The sequence below is a fragment of the Ranitomeya variabilis genome, chromosome 8 (assembly GCF_051348905.1).
Source record: "Ranitomeya variabilis isolate aRanVar5 chromosome 8, aRanVar5.hap1, whole genome shotgun sequence".
In the NCBI taxonomy this organism is placed as follows: Eukaryota; Metazoa; Chordata; class Amphibia; order Anura; family Dendrobatidae; genus Ranitomeya; species Ranitomeya variabilis.
In genome coordinates, this window is record NC_135239.1 from 220,131,027 (window position 1) to 220,157,256 (window position 26,230).

Genomic DNA, 26,230 nt, shown 5'->3' on the forward strand with positions numbered 1-26,230 from the left:
TTGTTTGTGTGAAGAAAGCAGATTGTATCTTAATTTCCCAGACAACCATGTTTTTGCAAAAACCAGAGGACCTGGCTTTTTGTCTGTATATTGGCTTGTGAATTTGGGTGTTTGCCTCTGATGGGTCAAGAGGACAGACTTGCCAACTGATATACTATCTAACATACTGTGTAAAGGTACCGTCACACTGAGCAACTTTCCAACGAGAACGACAGCGATCCGTGACGTTGCAGCGTCCTGGATAGCGATCTCGTTGTGTTTGACACGCAGCAGCGATCAGGATCCTGCTGTGACATCTCTGGTCGGAGCTAGAAGACCAGAACTTTATTTCGTCGCTGGATCTCCCGCTGTCATCGCTGGATCGGTGTGTGACACCGACCCAGCGATGTGTTCGCTTGTAACCAGGGTAAACATCGGGTTACTAAGCGCAGGGCCGCGCTTAGTAACCCGATGTTTACCCTGGTTACCATTGTAAATGTAAAAAAAAAAAAAACACTACATACTTACATTCCGGTGTCTGTCACGTCCCTCGCCGTCAGCTTCCCGCACTGACTGTGAGCGCCGGCCGTAAAGTTAAAAGCAGAGCACAGCGGTGACGTCACCGCTGTGCTGTGCTTTACGGCCGGCACTGACAGTCAGTGCGGGAAGCTGACGGCGAGGGACGTGACAGACACCGGAATGTAAGTATGTAGTGTTTTTTTTTTTTTTACATTTACAATGGTAACCAGGGTAAACATCGGGTTACTAAGCGCGGCCCTGCGCTTAGTAACCCGATGTTTACCCTGGTTACCCGGGGACTTCGGCATCGTTGGTCGCTGGAGAGCTGTCTGTGTGACAGCTCCCCAGCGACCACACAACGACTTACCAACGATCACGGCCAGGTCGTATCGCTGGTCGTGATCGTTGGTAAATCGTTTAGTGTAACGGTACCTTAAGGGTACCGTCACACATTGAAATTTCCATCGCTACGACGTTACGATTCGTGACGTTCTAGCGATATCGTTACGATATCGCAGTGTCTGACACGCAGCAGCGATCAGGGATCCTGCTGAGAATCGTACGTCGTAGCAGATCGTATGGAACTTTCTTTCGTCGCTTGATCACCCGCTGACATCGCTGGATCGTTGTGTGTGACAGCGATCCAGCGATGTGTTCGCTTGTAACCAGGGTAAACATCGGGTAACTAAGCGCAGGGCCGCGCTTAGTAACCCGATGTTTACCCTGGTTACAAGCGTAAACGTAAAAAAACAAACCGTACATGCTCACCCGTCGGTGTCCTTCAGGTCCCTTGCCGTCTGCTTCCTGCTCTGAGTGCCGGCCGGAAAGTGAGAGCAGATCACAGCGGTGCTGCGATCTGCTCTCACTGTACGGCTGCACTCAGAGCAGGAAGCAGACGGCAAGGGACCTGAAGGACACCGACGGGTGAGTATGTACTGTTTGTTTTTTTACGTTTACGCTGGTAACCAGGGTAAACATCGGGTTACTAAGCGCGGCCCTGCGCTTAGTTACCCGATGTTTACCCTGGTTACCCGGGGACTTCGGCATCGCTCCAGCGCCGTGATTGCAACGTGTGACCGCAGTCTACGACGCTGGAGCGATATTCATACGATCGCTGCGACGTCACGGATCGTGCCGTCGCAGCGATGAAAATTTCAATGTGTGACGGTACCCTAAGTCTGTAATAGTGACTGTACATTGAGTGGGTTAAGCTTTGTTTATTGATGTGTGCTTATATGCTAATAGTGCTACTTAATCCCATCACCATTGTTTACCTTATCTTGATGTTGGACTGAAAGACCCTGGGTAATTCTAAAAATAGCTTACATGCCTTGGGTCAACTGGCTTTGGACCTTGTATGGACTTTATGGACATTTCTTGGTCATCTCCCTATGCTTGTCGTCACCTCTTCTCTGTGCGTCTGGTGGGGCAAGTCTGTCTTCTTGACCCACCAGACATAAACACTTGAATTCACAAGCCAATATACAGATAGAAAGCCAGTTCTTTTGGTTTTGCAAAAACATGGTTGTCTGGGAAATTAAGATACAATCTGGTTTCTTCACACCCGTGTTTTCTGATATCTTATTTATTTCCTTTGTGTGCATTGGAACAACAGAAAAAAAGGAAGAAAGGCAAATTGGACAAAATTTAACACAAAACCCCCAATATTGTTGGCACCTTATTTAATATTTGGTCACTTCTTGTTTTTGGAATAAATAACTGCGATCAGTCGCTTCCTATCACCATCACAGCTTCTTCCTCCTCTCACCTGGAATTTTGGACGACTCTTCTTACAATCCGCTCCTGTTCTCATATTTAGTTTTCTCCCAACAGCGATTGTAAGATCTCTCTACAGGGGATCTATGGGATTTAGATCCGGACTCATTGCTGCCACTTCAGACTCTCCAGCACTTTGTTTCCATCCATTTCTGGGGGCTTGAAATATGTTTGGGGTCATTGTCCTGCTGGTGGATCCATGACCTGGGACACACACCCAGCTTTCTGACACTGGGCACTACATTATCACCCAAAATCCTTTGGCAACCTCCAGATTTCATGATGCCTTGCACCCAGTCAGGGCCCCCAGTGCCAGAGGCAGTAAAATAACCCCAAAACATCTGTGACCCTCCACTATATCTGACTGTAGGTACTGTGCTTTTTTCTTTGTAGGCCTTATTCCGCTTTCGGTAAACAGTAGAATGTCTGGCCCCCATTATAATTATATGGGGAACACATGGTGAAACAGAATTCCCAGTGGGCGTAGTGGCCATTTTCTCCACTATTTAATGGCAGGCTGTTCTGATCAGCTGGCAGTCTTCACAAGCAGGGCTGTGGAGTCGGTAAGCTAAACCACCAACTCCTCAATTTCCCTGACTACGACTCCACAGCCTCGGTCACTACGGAGCATGGACATAAAGTGCAGAACAGAATAATCTCCACTAACAGCCGAGATCCGGAGATCAGGAACAGAACAGTCATTTATAAGACATTTCCCAACTTTCCCAAATTATAAAAAATATTCAACACAGCCTGCATTGTACTACTGCACCCAATTTATTATATATTTTAGGAGTCGGTCCATTTTATACCGACTCAAACTCCGACTCCACAATCCGGGTCGCGGGAAGAAAGAAGACAACGATGGAAAATCTGATCAGCAGCTGATAAGAATACCCGGGGAAGCCGGCAGAGAAGAGTGGCTCAGGACCTGGCTTGATGTGCCGAATGTATTATTGGCTGAAGAGGATGAAGTCACCAGCAGGGATGGAGAGGAAAGACGGCCTTCGGCAGAAGAGGATGATCCAGTCGAGCAATCCAGCCATGAAAACCTGAAGAGGAAGAGGGAAAGTAGGAGCGTATACTCACCGCCGCCATCTCAGTGTAACTGTACGAAGAACAGCTCCAGGAAGAAGTCTCCACCCAGCAGAAGATCAAAGGAAACATCGCAAGACCTCCAACATCAGCAAGCCGATACGAGAGCGGTGTCATCTAGCTGCCGCAGCCGGGTCATTCTGAGAGAGAGCGAGTAGAAGAGGTGCAGCAGCAGCAGCGATCTGGGTCAGAAGTCCAGTGGCTGAAGAAGATGAGGTGCTGGCTATGCCGTCCGAAGACTGTGGGTACCTGTGCTTGCCCCCCAGGGGCTCAGAGTACCAAAGACACCGGGTTAAGGAGGCTGCTGCAGTGTCTGCCGGATGCTGCCGCCGAGAGTGAGAACATTCATGTTGCCCTGTCTACACGCAATAGGAATAGCTTCATGGAAATGAGGCATTTAGACAAGTGTTAGTGCAATGGAAGCTGATTGTAGCATGTGACTCGTGGTCTAGTGGTTAGCCAGAGGGGGATACAGGCCCGGTATAGCGGAGTCCGGCCGTAAGGAAGCCATCCCCTGTGAGTTATCCCCGCGGGTTTCCATCTGACTACAGCAATTAAAGAGAAGATTTGAAAAACAAATTTTTAGAAATATTAACTTTATTGCCCTCAACAGAAGAAAGTTGCCCGAGGAAATAAAGGAACAGACTGAATGAGCCACGAGGAGCAGGAGCGGATCCGGAGCGCCCCATCTGTCATTCCGGCTGCAATCATCCTCCATATTCTTACAGTTGTATCCAGAGGACTACAGTGGACTCTTCCAGCGTACGGACATAGTATTGGAGGCAGACCTGAGCTTTGGCACTATGGCCTGGGACTAGGAGTCCTTCAGACACAAGCTGGCTGTCCACCGTCCATGAGATGGGGCTGAACATGTCGGCTTATGGCTGAATCCGATGTCAGAGAAGAAAACGGCACCGAGACAAAAAAATCCTGGACACAATATCAGAAAGGGCGTCTGTCACCTTTACCGAGTCGTCCTGCCAGTGGGGCTCGTTCTGCGGGGGCATGCATCTATGGCTGTTATATAAAGAACTTCGGGGAATCCTTTCTGAAAGCCGTGAAGCTGGATCGGGAAAAATCCCAAATAGTTTAAGGGATTTAAAGAAGGTTTTATGGTTCCAAAATTTAGTGGCTCTTACTGATCAGATAACTTAAAATCCATAGCAACTTCTGAAGAAGTAGTTTTCAAAACAGCTTGGAAGGAGCAGAATCTCCGGCCTCCCAACACTCCTCTGCCTGGGATTGAGGACAGTCCCCAAGACGTAGGCTCTTCTAGGGCCGTTCACCACCTCTTACCCCGAAGAGTTCTCTGTAAATGATGCAGTGGATGAACCACAAGCTTCAGGTAAGTCCGCCTCATTTGGTCTCCTAACTCTTGTGTTAAAAGAGCCGAGATGCGATCTGTTCTCAGACGTCACCGGGGAACCGGAGGGCTTCAATAGGCCTTCACCTCGGGGCTAAGTATTACTGTGATGCCTCCATGGGCTTTATTATCGCTTAATGTGGAGCCTTCTCTTCCCTTCTACAATGTCCAGAGGGGATCTGCAGACGAGTAGCGTTGCGTTACCTGGACCACTTACTGGTGGATGGGGTCAGAACGGATGGTTGTGAGGTTAGCCAAGTCTAAAAAGATGGCTGAATGGTTCGAGTGCAGAGCAGAAAACTGCGCATCCTTGCCGTAGTTTAGGGAATTACTATATATTCAGCAGACTCCTGGATGAGAAAGTTATTGACAAATGAGAGAGCTGCATTGTGAGAGCTGCTGGGCGCCCGCAGCCTCGTTACCTAGAATGCCCATGGGTCGGGTCTTTTCTGGGCTGTTGTGGCATGGTACTGGGGGTCTGAAGTCTCCTAGACCACATATTCCATTAGATAAGGAGGTGAAGAGGATCTTTACGTATGGCTCTAATTTATGAATCCTTGCAATGGCTGTACTTGCTGGCGGCAGGAGTTTACCTGGGCTCATGCATTGTCAGCGACATGGGTATATGTAATGGGAAATTGTCTAAGACAAAGTATATGAGGGGATTGACAAGAATGCGGTGTAAGGGGTCTACTGCCAATAGTGGTCCCTAGGACAAGATGGGGAACGCATGTAGAAGAGCAGAGAATACTCACGCCCGGTAATAGAGGTACGGACTTTGCTATCAACACATTGTCATCAGTGTGTGCGAACAGCCAAGCTGCAGAGAGAGCTGGTAGTTTGTAGCTTGAAGTTCATGATCTGGTTGCAAGCATCTTATGTAGCAGGTAGAGCGTATGGCATGGCGGTTTCTTCATCTCGCCACCACGAGCCGGAGCATCGTGCAGCAAGAAGGCATCTCATGTCCACAACAATGATGGAGTGATATTGGATCAGTCCCCTTTACATTAAGCTTTCATTATTGGCTAGAACATGGCAGATTATTCTGCCGTACGGAGGACTTAGGTGAATGAGTAGATTATACACAGAACAAGGTAGAGTCCTTCTATCCATTAATGATATGTTACCAGAACAGTTGTCATTGTCATGGATTTCTGAGTCGTTAGCTAGAGTAAGCTTTGTCTTCGATCGCATAGTGCAGCACTCCCGAGCATTGCGGCTAGCAGCTGATGAAGGCTATAGGCTGACTCCTTGGTGTCCAGATGAGATGTCCAGTGTCCATAGGACTTTTGGAAAGCTTCGACTGTGCACGGGTAATTTTAAGACCACACTTTTTTAGCCTGCTCTTACTTTGTCTTTTTCACAGCTCTCTTAAGTGAATTGGTGGCAGCCAATATGCTGGCAGGATCCAGTTCCTTCAGTGATTTGGAGTAAAGGAGTTGACATTTCTTATTTAGGTGAGAAGATGTAAAACAGATCAAATGGGTTACAGATGTGGCATTAGATTAAATAGGATGCCGACCATTAGAAAATAGTTGTCAATAAGACTTCCAGTAAAGGCCCCTCTTACTACACAGGGGCGCATCACATTAAAAAAAAAAATTCTTTCTAAAATTGTATATGGGCGATGTAAAAATATCATCCCATATTTCAGAATTGGGCCACTGGAGGCAGCTATAGGTTAGGCCCAGAAGACGGCACCACCAAGAGTATTGGCTGCTGGGAGTCAGATGTGACCTATATAGAAGGCCCAATTGTTGGCTCTAGAGTAAATGTCAGTTCAGGTCCTCTATTCTATGGATTGTAGGCCGTTCCTTCAGAGAGCAGCAAGAAGATACTCCAGAAATACATCCTTCGATCCTCGGTAGTGAACGTTTCTGGATGTTTATGTTGGAATCGTCTGGGGGAAGAATTAAAAAGTGACTCTAGACATGGCCAACTCCACAGGTAGTAATTTCACATGTAGGGAGAACTGATTTGGGGAAATCTAAGAGATAAGATTTCCTATGGGGGAATGAAGAAAGATTGCCTTTTTCTAATGTTTGTCCCCAAATACTAACTGACTAATAGGGCCATGGAAAGATTTACAGCTGTACTGGTGGGTTTTCATTCAGACTATTAGATCTTGATGGCTTCACACCAGAATTATATAGGAGTGATGGAGTTAATTTGGCAGACATTGGGTTAGACATTTTTAATCTAGGGTTGCAGAATGTAATAGAAAAGTGTCTGTGGTGGTATTGGGGGGGCCAAGCATCCGAGCCTTGATGTGTAGGATAATCGCCCGGCTTGTGCCAGGTGGATTTGGTAAATGGTCAGGTGATTCTGATATATATAAGTTCTAATGTCATCCTGAATCTTGGGCCAAAATTTCCCCTGCCTAGAACTTCATACAAAAAAGGCTATACCAACTTGTCAAAGGCCTTTTCGGCATACAGACTCATCAGCATTGCAGACCGTGGCTGCGACCGCCAGGCGTATATTTGCCTCACTGCTCCGTCCCTGAGTAAGGCTACTTTCACACTGGCGTTAACTGCAATACGTCGCAAATGCGTCGTTTTGCCGAAAAAACGCATCCTGCAAAAGTGCTTGCAGGATGCGTTTTTTCTGCATTGACTAACATTAGCGACGCATTTGCGACGCATTGCCACACGTCGCAACCATCGTGCGACGGTTGCGCCGTGCTGTGGCGGACCGTCGGGAGCAAAAAACGTTACATGTAACGTTTTTTGCTCCCGACGGTCCGCTTTTTCCGACCGCGCATGCGCGGCCGGAACTCTGCCCCCACCTCCCCGCACTTCACAATGGGGCAGCGGATGCGCTGGAAAATGCATCTGCTGCCCCTGTTGTGCGGCGGAGACAACGCTAGCATCGGTTGAGGAGTGAGATTGGGCAATGTGATTGTGGCAGTAACAGGTCTCTGTTAGGTTTAGGGATAACTATGGACTAACCTTTTCAGTGCAGCGTTTCTCCTGGGGGCTTCTTGCAATCAATATACTGACTGGCTTGTAGGCATGCTTGTGTTTAGATGGGGTAGCTAGTAATTTGCTTGTCTTCTTTCCCCAGCGATAACATTTATTTTGGGTTAATTGGACCTGCCAGTGTGATTGGGAATGTATAAAAGAGTCCAGGAGATGTTTGGTCGTAGAATAAGCTTGTTTGAGATGGGGACAAGGTGAGCGTCGTCTGAGTCTGCAGGAGGGCAGTATGTAACGCGATGAATTACTTTGTGTGCTTTCCTCCTACATGATAGATAACTGATGACATATTATCAATATGGGTGATATCGTCATCTCGGAAGCCATTCCAGTGTAATTTAAGAAAGGCTTTGAAATCCTCCGATTCTGCCAGGAGGACGGAAACCTCCAATGTCGCGTCCGGGGCCCTGGAACCATTAAAGTCAGGATTGGTGAAATGGGAGCATGATCGGAGATCAGTATTGGATGTATGCGGGAATTGTGATGTTGGGTAAATAGTTGTTTGGAAATGAGGAAGTAATGAATACGGGAAAAGGACTGATGTGTAAGCGAGTGGCGGGTGTACTCTCTAGCTGCAGAATCCATCATTCTCCATGGGTCACAGAGTGATAGCTGATCCATGAAGTGTAGGAGGGAAGCGGTGGCACCGAGGTCTGTGGAGAGGGTGAGGAGTGGTCCAAGGCAGGACATTGTACTAAAGTCTCCTCCTACTATTAGATGGTTAGGCCCAAGTGAATCTGGAGAATTGGTGTAGAAATAATGTTGATCATGGTTGGGAGCATAGAGATTGACCAAGAAATATATTTTCTCGGTTGTTTCCACCTTCTGAACTAGATATCTACTCTGGCTGTCACTAATGGATTTCTGAATGGAACATGGCAGGCCCTTCTTAATAAGAATGGCTATTCCGCGTGATGATGACACGTGCGAGGCAGAATAACAATCGCCTATCCAGATGCTATTAACTTACCAGGCTTGTCAGCCCTCTAGTGTGTCTCCTGGAGAAAGACCATGTCTGGTGACAATTGTCTCAGTTGGATTAAAATGTTTTGGTTTTTTTTGCCTTTAAGAGGGGTGATAAGGCCAGCCACACTCTATGACAAAAACCGCAAGCGTGAAGAGGTGTAGGTGGTTTGGAGTCTGGTGTCTGACAATACTCCTCCTGAGTCCCAGGGCAAGGTCCAAGCAGTATACAGCCTCAAGGTGTGGTCATCCCTCTCGGTCCCAGCGAGCCGTATGAACAAACATTCAAGGTGTCCTCAACAGTGGTTCCTGCACAGATTAGTACCTGAACCGAGAAGGGGAAACACAGAAAGGGTAAGAACAGTAGGAAACAGGAAAAACTATATTTTCAGCTTGACAAATCGGTGCTAGCGGCCTGCCGAGAATATACTAGGGGATCCATGCCATCACCAAAGAGCTAATTATGCAAATTGTCTCTTCAGAGAGGAAGAGAGCTAGAACTCTAGTGCCACCTATTGGAAGGTAGCAATCCTACAAGTCAATGTTGACCCTTTAACGAGCCTTGTCACATGACTTAGGATAAAAGCCAAACCAGATCTCAATTTGCAGACACTGTGTTTCACAGTACTGCCCCTCGTCAGTGCAAAGCGGAGATCTGGTTTGGCTGCGTGACAAGGCTCGTTAAAGGGTCAACATTGACTTGTTAGGATTGCTACCTTCCAATAGGTGGCACTAGAGTTCCAGCTCTCTTCCTCTCTGAAGAGACAATTTGCATAATTAGCATATTACCCAGAGGAGCATTGCGGCTTTAGGTCTCCTCATCTCGGCATGCTTAGCATGTCGATCTCCGCAAGGAGAAATGATACTTCTTGGATAATGACCAAAGAGAACATGTCATTGTGGAAACAACAGGCTCCCTACAATAAAAGACGGCCGGTATAACAAGTTCTATAGATCGTCCCACTGGCTCTTCGTAAATAGTTACATGATCTCCATCTTGGACTTCCAGTTTAGCTGGGTAGAGTAGATGAAGTCTAATGTTTTCCTCAATCAATAGACGACAGGTGGGTGCAAATGCTTTGTTTTACCCTGAAGGTGGTTTGCACATTAATGACCGGGACAGTTTTTACAATTCTGACCACTGTCACTTTGAGGTTATAACTATGGAGCATCATCGGATCCCGGTGATTCTGACATTGTTTTATTGTGACATATTTTATTTCATGATCGTAGTAAGTGGTAACATTTCTTTGACTTTTGTTTATTTGTGGAAAAAAACGGAAATTTGGTAAAAATTTTGAAAATTTCACAATTCTCCAACTTTGATTTTTCATGCCCTTAAATCACAGAGATATGTCACACAAAATAGTTAATAAGTAACATTTCCCACATGTCTACTTCACATCAGCACAATTTTGGAGCCAACATTTTTTTTGTTAGGGAGTTATAAGGGTTAAAAGTTGAGCAGCGATTTCTCATTTTTACAACACCATTTTTTAGGGACCACCTCACATTTGAAGTCATTTTGAGGGGTCTATATGATAGAAAATGCCCAAGTGTGACACCATTCTAAAAACTGCACCCCTCAAGGTGCTCAGAACCACATTCAAGAAGTTTATTAACCCTTCAGGTTCTTCACAGGAAGTTTTGGGATGGGGAAAAATAATGAACATTTAACTTATCTTTTTTTTTCACAAATTTTTTTACTTCAGATCCAATATTTTTATTTTGACAAGCGTAACAGGAAAAAATGGACCCCAAAATCTGTTGTGTAACTTCTCCTGAGTGCGCCGATTTCCTATACGAGGGATAAATCTACTGTTTGGGCGCACGGCAGGGCTCAGAAGGGGAGGAGCGCCATTGGACTTTTTGAATGAAAAATTTGATGGTGATGAGCAGACGCCATGTCGCATTTGGAAAGCCCCTGATGTGCCTAAACAGTGGAAACCCCCACAAGTGATCCCATTTTGGAAACTAGACCCCTTAGAGAACTGATCTAGATGTGTGGTGAGGACACTGAACCCTCAGGTTCTTCACAGACGTTTATAACGTTGAGCAGAGAACATAATAAAATTACATTTTCCCCACATAAATGTTAATTTAGCCCCAAATTTAGCATTTTCATAAATATAACAGGAGAACATGGACCATACAATTTGTTGTGTAATTTCTCCTGAGGGCGCCGATACCCCCTATGTGGGGGAAAACTACTTGTGAGGTACAGTGCAAAGCTCAGAAGGGAAGAGGCTCCATATTGGAGATCAGATTTTGCTGTCACATTAGTGGAGCCCGAACAGCAGAATCCCCCATATGTGAATTAATTTTACAAACAACCCCCCAATGAGCTCATCTAGGAGTGTAGTGATCATATTAAAGGGAACCTGTCGGCAGATTTTGCCGCTATAGGATGCGGCCACCGCCTTTCAGGGCTGATATACGGCATTCTATAATGCTGTTCACTTTAATACCACATGTGCCTCACAGAATCTTATACCACTGAGTGGTGAAGAAAGAATAAATTACATTTTCACCACTAAAATGTTCTTTTAGCCCCAAGTTTTGTTTTTTTTTTCTAAGGGCTAATAGGATTTTTTTTTTTTTTTTTTTGCAACAAACTGTGGTCCATTTTTTTCCCCGAGTGCACCAATACCCTACATGTAATCGGGAAACATTTTTCAGGCACAGTGCAGCGCGCCGAAGGCAAGGAGCGCCAGATTTTACTGTTATAGTAGCAGGTGCCATGACCCACTGGGAGAGCCCATGAGTTGCCAGAACAGCAGAACCCTCCATAAGTGACTCCATTTTACAAACTACACCTCTCAATGAATTCATCTAGGGGGGCAGTGATCATATTGACACCATGGGTGTGTCACAGAATTTTATACCATTGGGCAGTGAGGACAAAATAACTACATTTTTACCAACAAAATTTTGTTTTAGCCAAAGATTTCACATTTTCACACAAGAAGTGGGTAAAAATTGCACCAAAATTTGTCCCACAATTTCTGCTGAACGTGGCAATACCCCATATGTGCTTAGCCATACGGAGAGACTTGGGAGGGATGGAGTGCTATTTGCCTCCTGGAACTCAGATTTTCCTAGAACAGTTTGCAGACTCCATATACAGAGCCCCCAATTGCTAGAAGAGCAGAATCTTCCCTCAAGTGACCCCATTTTGGAACCTATACCCCTTGGGGAATTTATCTACAAATGTAGTGACAATTTTGACTCCATGGGTGTTTTCCAGAAACAAGCAGCAGTGGATGTTGCTGAGTGAAAATTGCAAACTGCCGTCGTAGTGACCAGTACGTTGTAGTCAACAGTACGTTATGCCCAGCCCGTGCTTCTGGAGACATGCACCCGTAAGTTTGGCATTTCTGTAGTGATGAGATCCCGCCTAACATGTGGGCGCTATATGTTGTTTAGGCACACTGGGCTCAAAAGGCAGGGGGGATTTGGGAGCACAGAATTTGCTGAATTTCTTTCGGTGGGTGAGGAGCCATTTCGCTTTCCAGAGTCTTTGTGCTACCAGTAACATGAAAGCTCCCTATATTTCCGATAATCCACAAAAAAAGCAGGTCTGCCATCTATTGAGTTGAAGCTTTTATTGGGAACATTTTACGTAACGTTTTGGATCACCGTTATCCTGCGCTCTACGCTGAGCACTTTGGAATTTCCATCTAAATCTCAGAGTGACGTGATAGATGAAACCTCCGATGGATCCATTCACTATAATGAGGCAGCAGAGTTACTCTGGACTCAGTCTGGCCTCTGTTCAGTGGTGTCCTTTTCAGAAATGCACAAAACTGTGATCGACGGCACTTTCATGCAATCTTAAAAAGACACCGCTGGAACACAGGTCAGACTGCGTCCAAAGTGCCTCAGTCTGCCTCATTATGAGGAATCTTCTGCCAGGGGTTCCGTCTGAATCACGTATTTCAGCGATTTTACATGGAAACCTCGGTGCAAGCGCTCAGCACAAGATAAATGTGCGGCGTTCCTTACTGCGATCTTTGGGAAGCAGAATGAACAAATCAACAGCATGTGAAGAATTGGTTTTATTTATTTTTTACGCCGTTCCTCATGCGGTATAAGTGATTAGGCGACTTTATTCTTCGGGTCGGTGCGATTACAGCAATACCAGATTTATACCGGTTTTTTATGTTTGGCTGCTGTCACACACTAAGACACTTTTTATAGCGCATCACCACATTTTGAGAACTCAATTTTTTCATATTTGATCCGACAGAGTCATGTGAAGTCTTGTTTTTTTGTGGGACGATTTGACGTTTTTATTGGTACCCTTTTCAGACACATGACCTTTTTTGATCGGTTTCTATTCCGATTTTTGGGAGGCAGAATGAACAAAAACCAGCAATTCAGGATTTTTTTTATTTTTTTTTGGGGGGGGGGAGTTTATGCCGTTCCGTGTGTGCTAAAATTGATGACAGCTTTATTTTTCAGGTCAGTACAATTACACCGATGCCTCATTTATATTGTTTTTTTTTTATGTTTTGGCGCTTTTACACAAAAACTATTTGATAGAAAATAAAAATTATTTTTGCATCCCTTTGTTGTGAGAGCTATAACTTTTTTATTTTTCCGCTGATGGAGCTGTATGGTGGCTTGTTTTTTGCGGGACAAGATGACGTTTTCACCGGTACCATGTTTATTTCTATCCGTCTTTTCGATCATGTTTTCTTACACTTTTTGTTTGGCGGAATGATGATAAAGCGTTGTTTTTTGCCTTGGTTTTTAAGTTGTTCACTAAAGGGGTTAACTATTGGGACAGTTATAGATTGGGTCGTTGTGGACGTGGCGATAGTAAACATGTACAAAACCTACAAGAAACAAAATGAGCAAAAACCCTGCTGTAACTAAATAAGAAAAAAGCAAAAGTGCATTTAAATAACTCAGGGTTCTTGGTAATACTGTTTTTGATCAAAAATAGCATAAAAGCCATCTCACCGCCGACAAGGTAACTGTGATCGGGACGGAACCTATTCTAATACACTGTGTTCCAAATTATTATGCAAATTGGATTTAAGTGTCATAAAGATTTAATTGTTTTGTTTTTCAAATAAACTCGTGGATGGTATTGTGTCTCAGGGCTCAATGGATCACTGAAATCAATCTTAGGGTACCGTTACACAAAACGATTTACCAACGATCACGACCAGCGATACGACCTGGCCATGATCATTGGTAAGTCGTTGTGTGGTCGCTGGGGAGCTGTCACACAGACAGCTCTCCAGCGACCAATGATGCCGATGTCCCCGGGTAACCAGGGTAAACATCGGGTTACTAAGCGCAGGGCCGCGCTTAGTAACCCGATGTTTACCCTGGTTCCCATCGTAAATGTAAAAAAAAACAAAAAACCGTACATACTCACATTCCGGTGTCCATCAGGTCCCTCGCCGTCTGCTTCCCGCACTGACTGACTCCCGGCCGTAAAGTGAAAGCAGAGCACAGCGGTGACGTCACCGCTGTGCTCTGCTTTTACTTTCCGGCCGGCAGTCAGTCAGTGCGGGAAGCAGACGGCTAGGGACCTGACGGACACCGGAATGTGAGTATGTACGGTTTTTTTTTTTTTTACATTTACGATGGTAACCAGGGTAAACATCGGGTTACTAAGCGCGGCCCTGCGCTTAGTAACCCGATGTTTACCCTGGTTACAAGCGAACGCATCGCTGGATCGCTGTCACACACAATGATCCAGCGATGACAGCGGGAGATCCAGCGACGAAATAAAGTTCCAAACGATCTGCTACGACGTACGATTCTCAGCGGGGTCTCTGATCGCTGCTGCGTGTCAGACACAGCGATATCGTATGGATATCGCTGGAACGTCACGGATCGTACCGTCGTAGCGACAAAAGTGCCACTGTGAGACGGTACCCTTAAACACATGTGATAATTGGTTTTCCAGGTGATTCTAATTAAAGGAAAACTACTTAAAAATGATGTTCCACATTATTAAGCAGGTCACAGTTTTCAAGTAACATGGGAAAGAAAAAGGATCTCTCTGCTGCTGAAAAGCATCAAATAGTGCAATGCCTTGGTGAAGGGATGAAAACATTAGAAATTTCCCGAAAACTTAAGCGTGATCATCGTACTGTTAAGAGATTTGTGGCTGTATCTGAGCACAAATGTGTTTGTGCTGATAAAGGCATAATGAGGAAGATTTCTGCCAGGCAAAGTTCATTGGATTAAGAGAGCAGCTGCTAAAAAGCCATTACAAAGCAGCAAACAGATATTTGAAGCTGCTGGTGCCTCTGGAGTCCCTCGAACCTCAAGGTGTAGGCTCCTTCAAAGGCTTGCTGTGGTGCATAAACCTACTATTCGGCCACCCCTAAACAGTGTTCACAAGCAGAAATGGTTGTATTGGGCCCACACATACACGAAGACTAATTTCCAAACAGTCTTGTTTACTGATGAGTGTCGAGGAACCCTGGATGGTCCAGATGGATGGAGTAGTGGATGGTTGGTGGATGGCCACCATGTCCCAACAAGGCTGCAACATCAGCAAGGAGGTGGAGGAGTCATGTTTTGGGCCGGAATCATGGAGAAACAGCTGGTAGGGCCCTTTAAGGTTCCTGAAGGTGTGAAAATGACCTCTGCAAAGTATATAGAGTTTCTGACTGACAACTTTCCTCCATGGTATAAAAAGCAGAAATGTGCCTTCAGGAGCAAAATCATCTTCATGAATGACACTGCACCATCTCATGCTGCAAAGAAACCTCCGAGTCATTGGCTGCTATGGGCATAAAAGGAGATAAACTCATGGTGCGGCCACCATCTTCCCCTGACCTCAACCCTATAGAGAACCTTTGGAGGAGCATCAAACAAAAGATCTATGAGGGTGGGAGGCAGTTCACATCCAAACAGCAGCTCTGGGAGGCAAAGAAATACAAGCAGAAACTCTCCAAAAACTCACAAGTTCATTGGATGCAAGAATTGTGAAGGTGACATCAAAGAAGGCTCCTATGTTACATGTAACTTGGCCTGTTAGGATGTTTTGGAGTTAAATAGCTTTTTTGTTCAGTGAATGTGACCTCCTAATGCTGCAAATTCCACAAATGAGCATTTTCAGTTCTTTAAAACATCAAATGTTTAGAAATTCTACTGTGCCTAATAATTTGGAACAGTGCATTTTGAGTTTTTATTCATTTTGGAGATTGTACTGTTATCATTGGGAGGTTTCTTCAATAACATTCGATGTATACTCTAACGGGTGATTACTTTTATTAGACTGACTGTCATTTGCACCAACCATTTAGGAAAATCCGATCAAAATATAATTTGCATAATAATTTGGAACATAGTGTATTAAAAACCTTGCCATGTGTCAGAGCCGACCTCAGTGTGTGAATAAGGGCAAACAAAAGGACCAGGTCCTGACCTGTGGATAACAATCTGGGGAAGCCTTTAAATACAATTTCCAGCTTAGGAAAGGGAGGCCACACCCTGGCTTGCACATAATGGAAAAATACAAAGAAAAAACACAAAACTCAAAAATATTTACTGGATCCGCGCATTCCTTGACCACAAAAACACTAGTGCATGCCCTTATCTCCCGTCTCAACTACTGCAACCTCCTACTCTCTGGCCTCCCCTCTAGCACTCTGGCACCACTCCAATCCATCCTACACTCTGCTGCCCGACTAATCTACCTGTCTCCCCGCTATTCCCCAGCCTCTCCCCTATGCCAAGCCCTTCACTGGCTTCCTATCGTCCAGAGACTCCAGTTCAAAACCCTTACTATGATGTACAAAGCCATCCACAACCAGTTTCCTTCATATATCTGTGACATGGTCTCCCGTTACTTACCCACACGCAACCTCCTTCTTTTCTCCCCTCTCATCTCTTCTTCCCACAACCGCATACAAGACTTCTCCCATGCTTCCCCCATACTCTGGAACTCTCTACCCCAACACATCAGGCTGTCGCCTACCACGGAAACCTTCAAAAAGAATCTGAAGACTCCCCTCTTCCGACAATGCTACAACCTGCAGTGATTATCAACCTACTGAACCGCCGCACAACCAGCTCTACCCTCTCCTAGTGTATCTTCACCCATCCCGTGTAGACTGTGAGCCCTCGCGAGCAGGGTCCTCTCTCCTACTGTATCCTCACCCATCCCGTGTAGACTGTGAGCCCTCGCGGGCAGGGTCCTCTCCTCCTGTATCCTCACCCATCCTGTGTAGTCTGTGAGCCCTCACGGGCAGGGTCCTCTCTCCTCCTGTATCCTCACCCATCCCCTGTAGATTGTGAGCCCTCGTGGGCAGGGTCCTCTCTCCTCCTGTATCCTCACCCATCCCCTGTAGATTGTGAGCCCTCGTGGGCAGGGTCCTCTCCTGTATCCTCACCCATCCCCTGTAGATTGTGAGCCCTCGTGGGCAGGGTCCTCTCTCCTCCTGTATCCTCACCCATCCCTTGTAGATTGTGAGCCCTCGTGGGCAGGGTCCTCTCTCCTGTATCCTCACCCATCCCCTGTAGATAGTGAGCCCTCGCGGGCAGGGTCCTCTCTCCTGTATCCTCACCCATCCCCTGTAGATTGTGAGCCCTCGCGGGCAGGGTCCTCTCTCCTGTATCCTCACCCATCCCCTGTAGATTGTGAGCCCTCGTGGGCAGGGTCCTCTCTCCTGTATCCTCACCCATCCCCTGTAGATTGTGGGCAGGGTCCTCTCTCCTCCTGTATCCTCACCCATCCCTTGTAGATTGTGAGCCCTCGCGGGCAGGGTCCTCTCTTCTACTGTATCCTCACCCATCCCCTGTAGATTGTGAGCCCTCGTGGGCAGGGTCCTCTCCTGTATCCTCACCCATCCCCTGTAGATTGTGAGCCCTCGTGGGCAGGGTCCTCTCTCCTCCTGTATCCTCACCCATCCCTTGTAGATTGTGAGCCCTCGTGGGCAGGGTCCTCTCTCCTGTATCCTCACCCATCCCCTGTAGATAGTGAGCCCTCGCGGGCAGGGTCCTCTCTCCTGTATCCTCACCCATCCCCTGTAGATTGTGAGCCCTCGCGGGCAGGGTCCTCTCTCCTGTATCCTCACCCATCCCCTGTAGATTGTGGGCAGGGTCCTCTCTCCTCCTGTATCCTCACCCATCCCTTGTAGATTGTGAGCCCTCGCGGGCAGGGTCCTCTCTTCTACTGTATCCTCACCCATCCCCTGTAGACTGTGAGCCCTCGCGAGCAGGGTCCTCTATCCTGTACTTGTGTGCCTTGTTTTTGCTCATGTTTATTTTACTTGTCTATCTTTGCCCCTTTTCACATGTAAAGCGCCACGGAAAAAATGGCGCTATAAAAATGTCTAATAATAATAATGAAAAAAAAAAAAATTGAGGTTGGTTTAAGTTGGTACACATGCAGCACAAACGAATGTTCACATTGGCCATAACGCATACAAAACCTACAAGAAATAAAATGAGCAAAAACCCTGCTGTAATAAGGAAAAAGCAAAAGTGCACTTTATATATTTTTTCATAAAAATATTTAATAATAAAAGTACACATTTATATTTTTGATAAAAAAACATTATTACTAAGAACCCTGAGTTATTTATGTATAGGTACAATATCTTTTGAATTTTTTTGTTTAATATTTTTTACTATTTTAATATTTATTTATTTTTTTTTAACTTTTGTACTTCGTCCCACTATGGGACTATCCATTTTTGTAGGCTGATCGCTGGTGTAGTATGGGGATGTAGCAGCGCCCCTGTGTTGTGTAAACTGTCAGCTGTGCACTGACAGAGAACGTTACTGATCCTGCTCTGCGCACGACCCACGTGTTTTTTTTTTAAATATATACAGCGCAGGAGCCGGCTAATGAATACTCCCATCCGCCGCTTCTGCTCTGTTATTATTCCACTAGGTGGCACTAGAGTTCTAGTCCTCTTCCACTCTGAAGAGACAATTTGCCTACTTCATGTGTGTAATTACGTTTCCCCTGGGGAGGGTATTCACAGTAGGGGTGGGAGCAGGAAAGTTCTGTTCTGGTAGTTGCCCCCAACTAGGGTAGCGAATGCTGTGTGTTACAGGCTGGCACTCAGATCCCTCCAAAACTTGTAACACATCAGGCTAAAGATGTTTGCTGCGTGGCTGGAGGGTACAATTGAGCCTGGACGGGTTGGATTGTCTTCGGCTGGTCAGGAGGCTCCGTCAGATATGTCTTATCTCCTGAGTTAGCAATACACCAACCCGACAAACAAGGCAACATGGACAAGGGGTAACAAAATTCCAGGCATGCAAAATATTCACTCACATGTAACAGAGGAATGCATCGGAGTGTAGAGGAAGGAGAATAAACCAAAATAGATAAGGAATTGCCACACATACAATCCAAACAAAAGTCACTAATAACTCCTCCAACTCTCCTCATAAAAACTTCTCTCCCTCCATTAGCCATGCAGCAAAAAGCTAACTCTGACGAGGATTAGTAACAGAGCCCAGATTATAAAGGGGAAAGGAGTGGCTAACAGAGCACAGCTGTGAGCACAGGAATTTCCAACATGGCCGATTAATAACGCCTGTTCTGCCGGAAGAAATAAACACTTTTAATAAGATGGAGAAGTGCTTCTTCTCAGCGCCGGAGTAGGAGCAATCAGACGCTGCGGTCTTCTCGCTCCGCTCCAGTAACCTCAGGACACCTCCCTTCTTTCTTGTATTTCTCCTTTGCTTTTTCTCCCTTCCCTCGCTCCACTTTCTCCCCTCTTCCCACTGGGCTTCCCCTCTCCATAAGTTTGTGCGTGAGAGGGACTCGGGGGAGCATGAAACCTCTGTACGGCTGAGGCAGGGCACTCTTACGTCTGAGCTGCTCTCCCACACCAGACCACGTCCTCCCAAGATGGCGCCGGGATGGGAGCATAGCGGCCGAAGCTGGGAGTGGCAGCACGGGAGAGTGCTGTGTCTGCGGCAGCGGGAAGGAGCGGTGCAGCCGGATGGTGTGCACCGCAGTCCGGGACCGAATCGCGTTCTGCCGGAGCATCCTGCTATGTTCACTCCGGAGGGGAGGAAGAGAACAGGCAGCGGGCGGGGAAGACCCGCTGTGTCATGTCTGTAGCTGCTGGCGGGTTTATGCTTCGGGCAGTGCAGAGGAGAGGGGATGTCCTGACTGCTGGAAGGGGGAGATCAGGGGCTGAACAGGACATTGGTGATTTCAATCCCCTCTGTGGTTATGGGTCTCGTCTGCCCCACGGCGAGGATCCTGCCGCCTCCGTCCCTTCCTTCACTGCAACTTGGGGTGGTAGAAGATGGCGTCTTCCCTCTCACTCCGGGTCAAGCTTGCTCAGCTCCTGAAGTGTCTGTGGAGCTGTTGATCTTGGAATTAAGATCCCAGTCTTCCCCAACTGAATTAGTGAGGTCCAGCTAGAGTCTTCAGGCCAGATAGCCGTGTAAAACAGGGTAATTTTCTTTGTAAGAGCAGGAGCTCTTCGAGAGGGTCTTCTCAGAGCAGCCAGGCCACTACTGACTCTAAAATTTTACTCACCTATGATAACTAACTTTAAAAATTAAATATCATATAATTTGCAATAAACATCAGACTGTTGAATCCACAGATTAGTCTGTGTTTGTTTTGTCAAGGTATCATTCATACTATATAATTAGTGGGTCTTGTACTACCATGATGTGCTTTACCAAAAAGCTCTATCTTGGTCTCCTCGGTCCACAAGACGCTTTTCCAGAAGGATTTTAGTTACTCACATACATTTTGAAAAACTGCATTCTAGCTTTTTTATGTCTCTGTCAGCAATGGGGTCCTCCGGGGGTCTCCTGCCACAGCATTTCATTCACATGTGGACAGACGTTTGCGCTGACATTGATGCACCCTGAGCCTGCAGGACAGCGTCTTTGGAACTGGACTATCCTGCGTCGAAACCTTTCATCATTTTTTCTCTGCTATCCACATCCACGGAGGTTAGCTACAGTGCCATGGGCTTTAAATGTCTTGATTATGTTGTGAACCGTGGACAAAGGAACATCAGGATCTCTGGAGATGGACTTGTAACCTTGAGATTGTTGATATTGTTCAAAAATTTTGGTTCTCAAGTCCTCGCACAGTTCTCTTCTCCTCTTTCTGTTCGCCATGCTTAGTGTGGCACACACAATGCAAAGAGTAAGGCAACGTCTCCCCTTTTTATTTGGTTCCAGATGTTATTTTCATATTGCTCACACCTGTTACTTGCCACAGGTGAGTCTAAATGAGCATCACATGCTTGAAACCAAATTGTTTACCCACAGTTCTTTAACCCCTTTCTGCCATTGGACGTACTATTCCGTCCATGTGGGGTGGGCCCTAATTCCCAAGGATGGAATAGTACGTCCAGCACGATTGGCCGCGCTCACGGGGGGAGCGCGGCCGGGTGTCAGCTGCCTATCGCAGCTGACATCCGGCACTATGTGCCAGGAGCGGTCACGGACCGCCCCCGGCACATTAACCCCCGGCACACCGCGATCAAACATGATCGCGGTGTGCCGGCGGTACAGGGAAGCATCCCATAAATACATTCCTTTATCCAAATAAAAAAAATCAAACAATAAAAGTACACATATTTAGTATCGCCGCGTCCGTAACGACCCCACCTATAAAACTGTCACTAGTTAAGCCCTTCAGTGCACACCGTAAAAAAAAAAAAAAAAAAAAAAGAAACGAGGCTAAAAACAACGCTTTATTCTCATACCGCCAAACAAAAAGTAGAATAACACGCGATCAAAAAGACAGATATAAATAACCATGGTACCGCTGCAAACGTCATCTTGTCCCGCAAAAAACGAGCCGCCATACAGCATCATCGGCGAAAAAATAAAAAAGTTATAGTCCTCAGAATAAAGCGATGCCAAAATAATTATTTTTTCTGTAAAATAGTTTTTATCGTATAAAAGCGCCAAAACATAAAAAAAATGATAGAAATGAGGTATCGCTGTAATCGTACTGACCCGAAAAATAAAACTGCTTTATCAATTTTACCAAACGCGGAACGGTATAAACGCCTCCCCCAAAAGAAATTAATGAATAGCTGGTTTTTGGTCATTCTGCCTCACAAAAATCGGAATAAAAAGCGATCAAAAAATCTCCCGTGCCCGAGCATGTTACCAATAAAAACGTCAACTCGTTCCGCAAAAAACAAGACCTCACATGACTCTGTGGACTCAAATATGGAAAGATTATAGCTCTCAAAATGTGGTAACGCAAAAAATATTTTTTGCAATAAAAAGCTTCTTTCAGTGTGTGACAGCTGCCAATCATAAAAATCCGCTAAAAAACCCGCTATAAAAGTAAATCAAACCCCCCTTCATCACCCCCTTAGTTAGGGAAAAATAAAAAAATGTAAAAAATGTATTTATTTCCATTTTACCATTAGGGTTAGGGCTAGGGTTGGGGCTAGGGTTAGGTTAGGGTTGGGGCTAGGGTTAAGGCTACAGTTAGGGTTGGGGCTAAAGTTAGGGTTAGGGTTTAGATTACATTTACGGTTGGGATTAGGGTTAGGGGTGTGTCTGGGTTAGAGGTGTGGTTAGGGTTACTGTTGGGATTAGGGTTAGGGGTGTGTTTGGATTAGGGTTTCAGTTATAATTGGGGGGTTTCCACTGTTTCGGCACATCAGGGGCTCTCCAAACGCGACATGGCGTCCGATCTCAATTTCAGCCAATTCTGCGTTGAAAAAGTAAAACAGTGCTCCTTCCCTTCCGAGCTCTCCCGTGCGCCCAAACAGGGGTTTACCCCAACATATGGGGTATCAGCGTACTCAGAATACATTGGAGAACAACTTTTGGGGTCCAATTTCTCCTGTTACCCTTGGGAAAATACAAAACTGGGGGCTAAAAAATAATTTTTGTGGAAAATTTTTTTTTGTATTTTCACGGCTCTGCGTTATAAACTGTAGTGAAACAATTGGGGGTTCAAAGCTCTCACAACACATCTAGATGAGTTCCTTAGGGGGTCTACTTTCCAAAATGGTGTCACTTGTGGGGGGTTTCTACTGTTTAGGTACATTAAGGCCTCTGCAAACGCAATGTGACGCCTGCAGACCATTCCATCTAAGTCTGCATTCAAAATGGCGCTCCTTCCCTTCCGAGCCCTCCCATGCGCCCAAACGGTGGTTCCCCTCCACATGTGGGGTATCAGCGTACTCAAGACAAATTGGACAACTACTTTTGGGGTCCAATTTCTCCTGTTACCCTTGGGAAAATACAAAACTGGGGGCTAAAAAATAATTTTTGTGGAAAAAAATGTTTGTTTTATTTTTATGGCTCTGCATTCTAAACTTCTGTGAAACAGTTGGTGGGTCAAAGTGCTCACTACACCTCTAGATAAGTTCCTTAGGGGGTCTACTTTCCAAAATGGTGTCACTTGTGGGGGGTTTAATGTTTAGGCACATCAGGGGCTCTCCAAACGCAACATGGGGTCCCATCTCAATTCCTGTCAATTTTGCAGTGAAAAGTCAAACGGCGCTCCATCCCTTCCGAGCTCTGTCATGCGCCCAAACAGTCGTTTACCCCCACATATGGGGTATCAGCGTACTCAGGACAAATTGTACAACAACTTTTGGGGTCCAATTTCTTCTCTTACCCTTGGGAAAATAAAAAATTGGGGGCGAAAAGATAATTTTTGTGAAAAAATATGATTTTTTATTTTTACGGTTCTGCATTATAAACTTCTGTGAAGCACTTGGTGAGTCAAAGTGCTCACCACACCTCTAGATAAGCTCCTTAGGGGGTCTACTTTCCAAAATGGTGTCACTTGTGGTGGGGTTTCAATATTTAGGCATATCAGGGGCTCTCCAAACGCAACATGGCGTCCCATCTCAATTCCAGTCAATTTTGCATTGAAAAGTCAAATGGCGCTCCTTCGCTTCCGAGCTCTGTGATGCGCCCAAACAGTGGTTTACCCCCACATATGGGGTATCGGCGTACTCAGGACAAATTTTACAACAACTTTTGGGGTCCATTTTCTCCTGTTGGTAAAATAAAACAAATTGGAGCTAAAGTAAATTTTGTGTGAAAAAAAAGTTAAATGCTCATTTTTATTTAAACATTCTAAAAATTCCTGTGAAACACCTTAAGGGTTAATAAACTTCTTGAATGTGGTTCTGAGCACCTTGAGGGGTGTAGTTTTTAGAATGGTGTCACACTTGGGTATTTTCTATCATATAGACCCCTCAAAATGACTTCAAATGAGAGGTGGTCCCTAAAAAAAATGGTGTTGTGAAAATGAGAAATTGCTGGTCAAATTTTAACCCTTATAACTCCCTAACAAAAAAAAATTTTGGTTCCAAAATGATGCTGATGTAAAGTAGACATGTGGGAAATGTTACTTATTAAGTATTTTGTGTGACATATCTCTGTGATTTAATTGCATAAAAATTCAAAGTTGGAAAATTGCTAAATTTTTAAAATTTTCGCCAAATTTCCGTTTTTTTCACAAATAAACGCAGGTAATAACAACGAAATTTTACCACTATCATGAAGTACAATATGTCACGAGAAAACAGTGTCAGAATCACCGGGATCCGTTGAAGCGTTCCAGAGTTATAACCTCATAAAGGGACAGTGGTCAGAATTGTAAAAATTGGCCCGGTCCATAACGTGCAAACCACCCTTGGGGGTGAAGGGGTTAAAGGAGTGAACAATTTTGTCCATCCCATTTTGAGGGTTTTGTGTAAAATTATGTCCAGTTTATGCCTTTATGTTCTTTGTGGTGTGTATTGGAACAACACAAAAAATAGAAAAAAAACGTGTATAACAAAACATGTGGAATTGTAATAATTGTATGGGAGAAATACTTCATGTTCTGGAACAATTTCAAGGGTGAGAAACCTTTCGGCCATGACTGTATAACACTGGTACGGAGGAACTCCAAGTCATTTTGTATTTAGTATGTGAGGTGAAGCTGTATGTATATCAAGGACATGGGGGCACTCCGCCTATTCACAATAATGTGGAGGATTGATTTTTACTTTACCCCCTCAGATCCCACAATGCTGACTGATATGATGAAGGGGAATGTGACTAATGTGCTGCCCATGATCCTCATTGGAGGATGGATCAATATGACCTTCTCCGGATTTGTGACAAGTGAGTGATAAAGGAGGAAGGGCAGGAGGTCATTGTGGTGAAGGAGAACGAGGAGGATGATCATGATAAGGAGGATGAAGGGGACAAGGAGTAGGAAGTGGATGGGGATGATGAAGTTGAGTAGGAAGTGGAGGAAAAGAAGATGGGGATGAAGTGGAAGATAATTCAGGATGAGGAGGTGCAGGAGTATGATGTGGAGCATAAAGTGAAGTGAGGAGGAGGATGGGAACGAATAAGAATTTGAGTATGGGGTTGGAGGAGGAGGGGAGGATGAAATGGAAGAAAAGGATGGGGACGATGAGTAGGAAATGGAGGATGGGGATGAAGAGGAAGGTGAAGAAGGATGGCAATGAGGATAAAGTGGAGAAGAAAGATGACGAAGGATGTGGATGAAGAGCTATTGGATTAGGAAAAAGATTAATGGGGAGAAGGATGATGTGAAAGAGGATGATCGATGGGGAAGAGGAGGATGACCGATAAGGAGGAGCAGGAAATGGAAGTGGGGGAGGATGGTGAGAAGACGTAGGAAGATGAAGTGGATGAGGATTACAAGGAGTAAGAGAATCACGATTGAAGAGGGGATATGATTTGGAGGAGGACTTATAGAAAGATGATGGGGTGGAAAAGATTGATATGGAGGATAAGGATAAGTATTAGGGAGAATGAGTATGGGACGGAAGATGATGATCAAGAGTTGGAGGAGGATGATGTCGGGGAGTATGAGGAGGAGGAAGATTAGGAAATTTAGAATGGCGATTAGGGGATGGAGGATGATGAAAATGATTAATTCAATTTATGATTGGTTCATGGCTTTATATTAGCATCATGTGGTCCCCTTCTGATTGACTTGTTCTCTGTGTGTTGTTTTAGCTAAAGTCCCCTTCCCCCTCACCCTGCGTTTCAAGCCTATGTTACAGCAGGGGATCGAGCTGCTGTCACTGGACGCATCCTGGTAAGAAACCCTGAATGTCCGGAGGAGCTCTGTTAATACATGGCTCTGCAAGTAATTGCGTTTCGACAGTCAATGTCCAGACCTGAGCGCCACAAAAGTCCACTCCTATCCACAGCTCTCAGCACCTGATACATAAAGAAAATCAATGTATTTCCTAAATATGGAGAATGAAAAAATATCTAACATGGTAGAAAGGAGTGACGTTGCCGGAGTGAAGACATCCGAGCACCAGGAGGACAGACCTAGTGTAGATAGAAGAACGCCATTGTAGAAGCAGAAAGCCGTGGCAAGGGATAATCACACAGAATGGATGGCACAGATCATGGCACAGCAGTGTGTGACGTCACCGCACGTAGGGGGGAGATGTGACGTCACCGCACGTAGAGGGGAGATGTGTGACATGACCACACGTAGAGGGGAGATGTGTGACGTCACCACACGTAGGGGGGGAGATGTGTGACGTCACCGCACGTAGAAGAGATGTGACATGACCACACGTAGAGGGGAGATGTGTGACGTCGCCACACGTGGGGG

General features: G+C 45.5%; 1 protein-coding gene across 3 annotated transcripts in view; it reads left to right on the top strand.

Moving 5' to 3' along the window:
- Positions 1-26,230, top strand: part of LOC143787988 (ER membrane protein complex subunit 3) — a 154,353-nt gene that overhangs the window by 122,854 nt on the left and 5,269 nt on the right. For all 3 annotated transcript variants that reach the window (XM_077277276.1, XM_077277277.1, XM_077277275.1), the window contains exons 5-6: positions 24,640-24,744; positions 25,615-25,696. In XM_077277276.1, the coding sequence (XP_077133391.1) occupies positions 24,640-24,744; positions 25,615-25,696 (187 nt within the window). The remainder of the gene's footprint in view (positions 1-24,639; positions 24,745-25,614; positions 25,697-26,230) is intronic.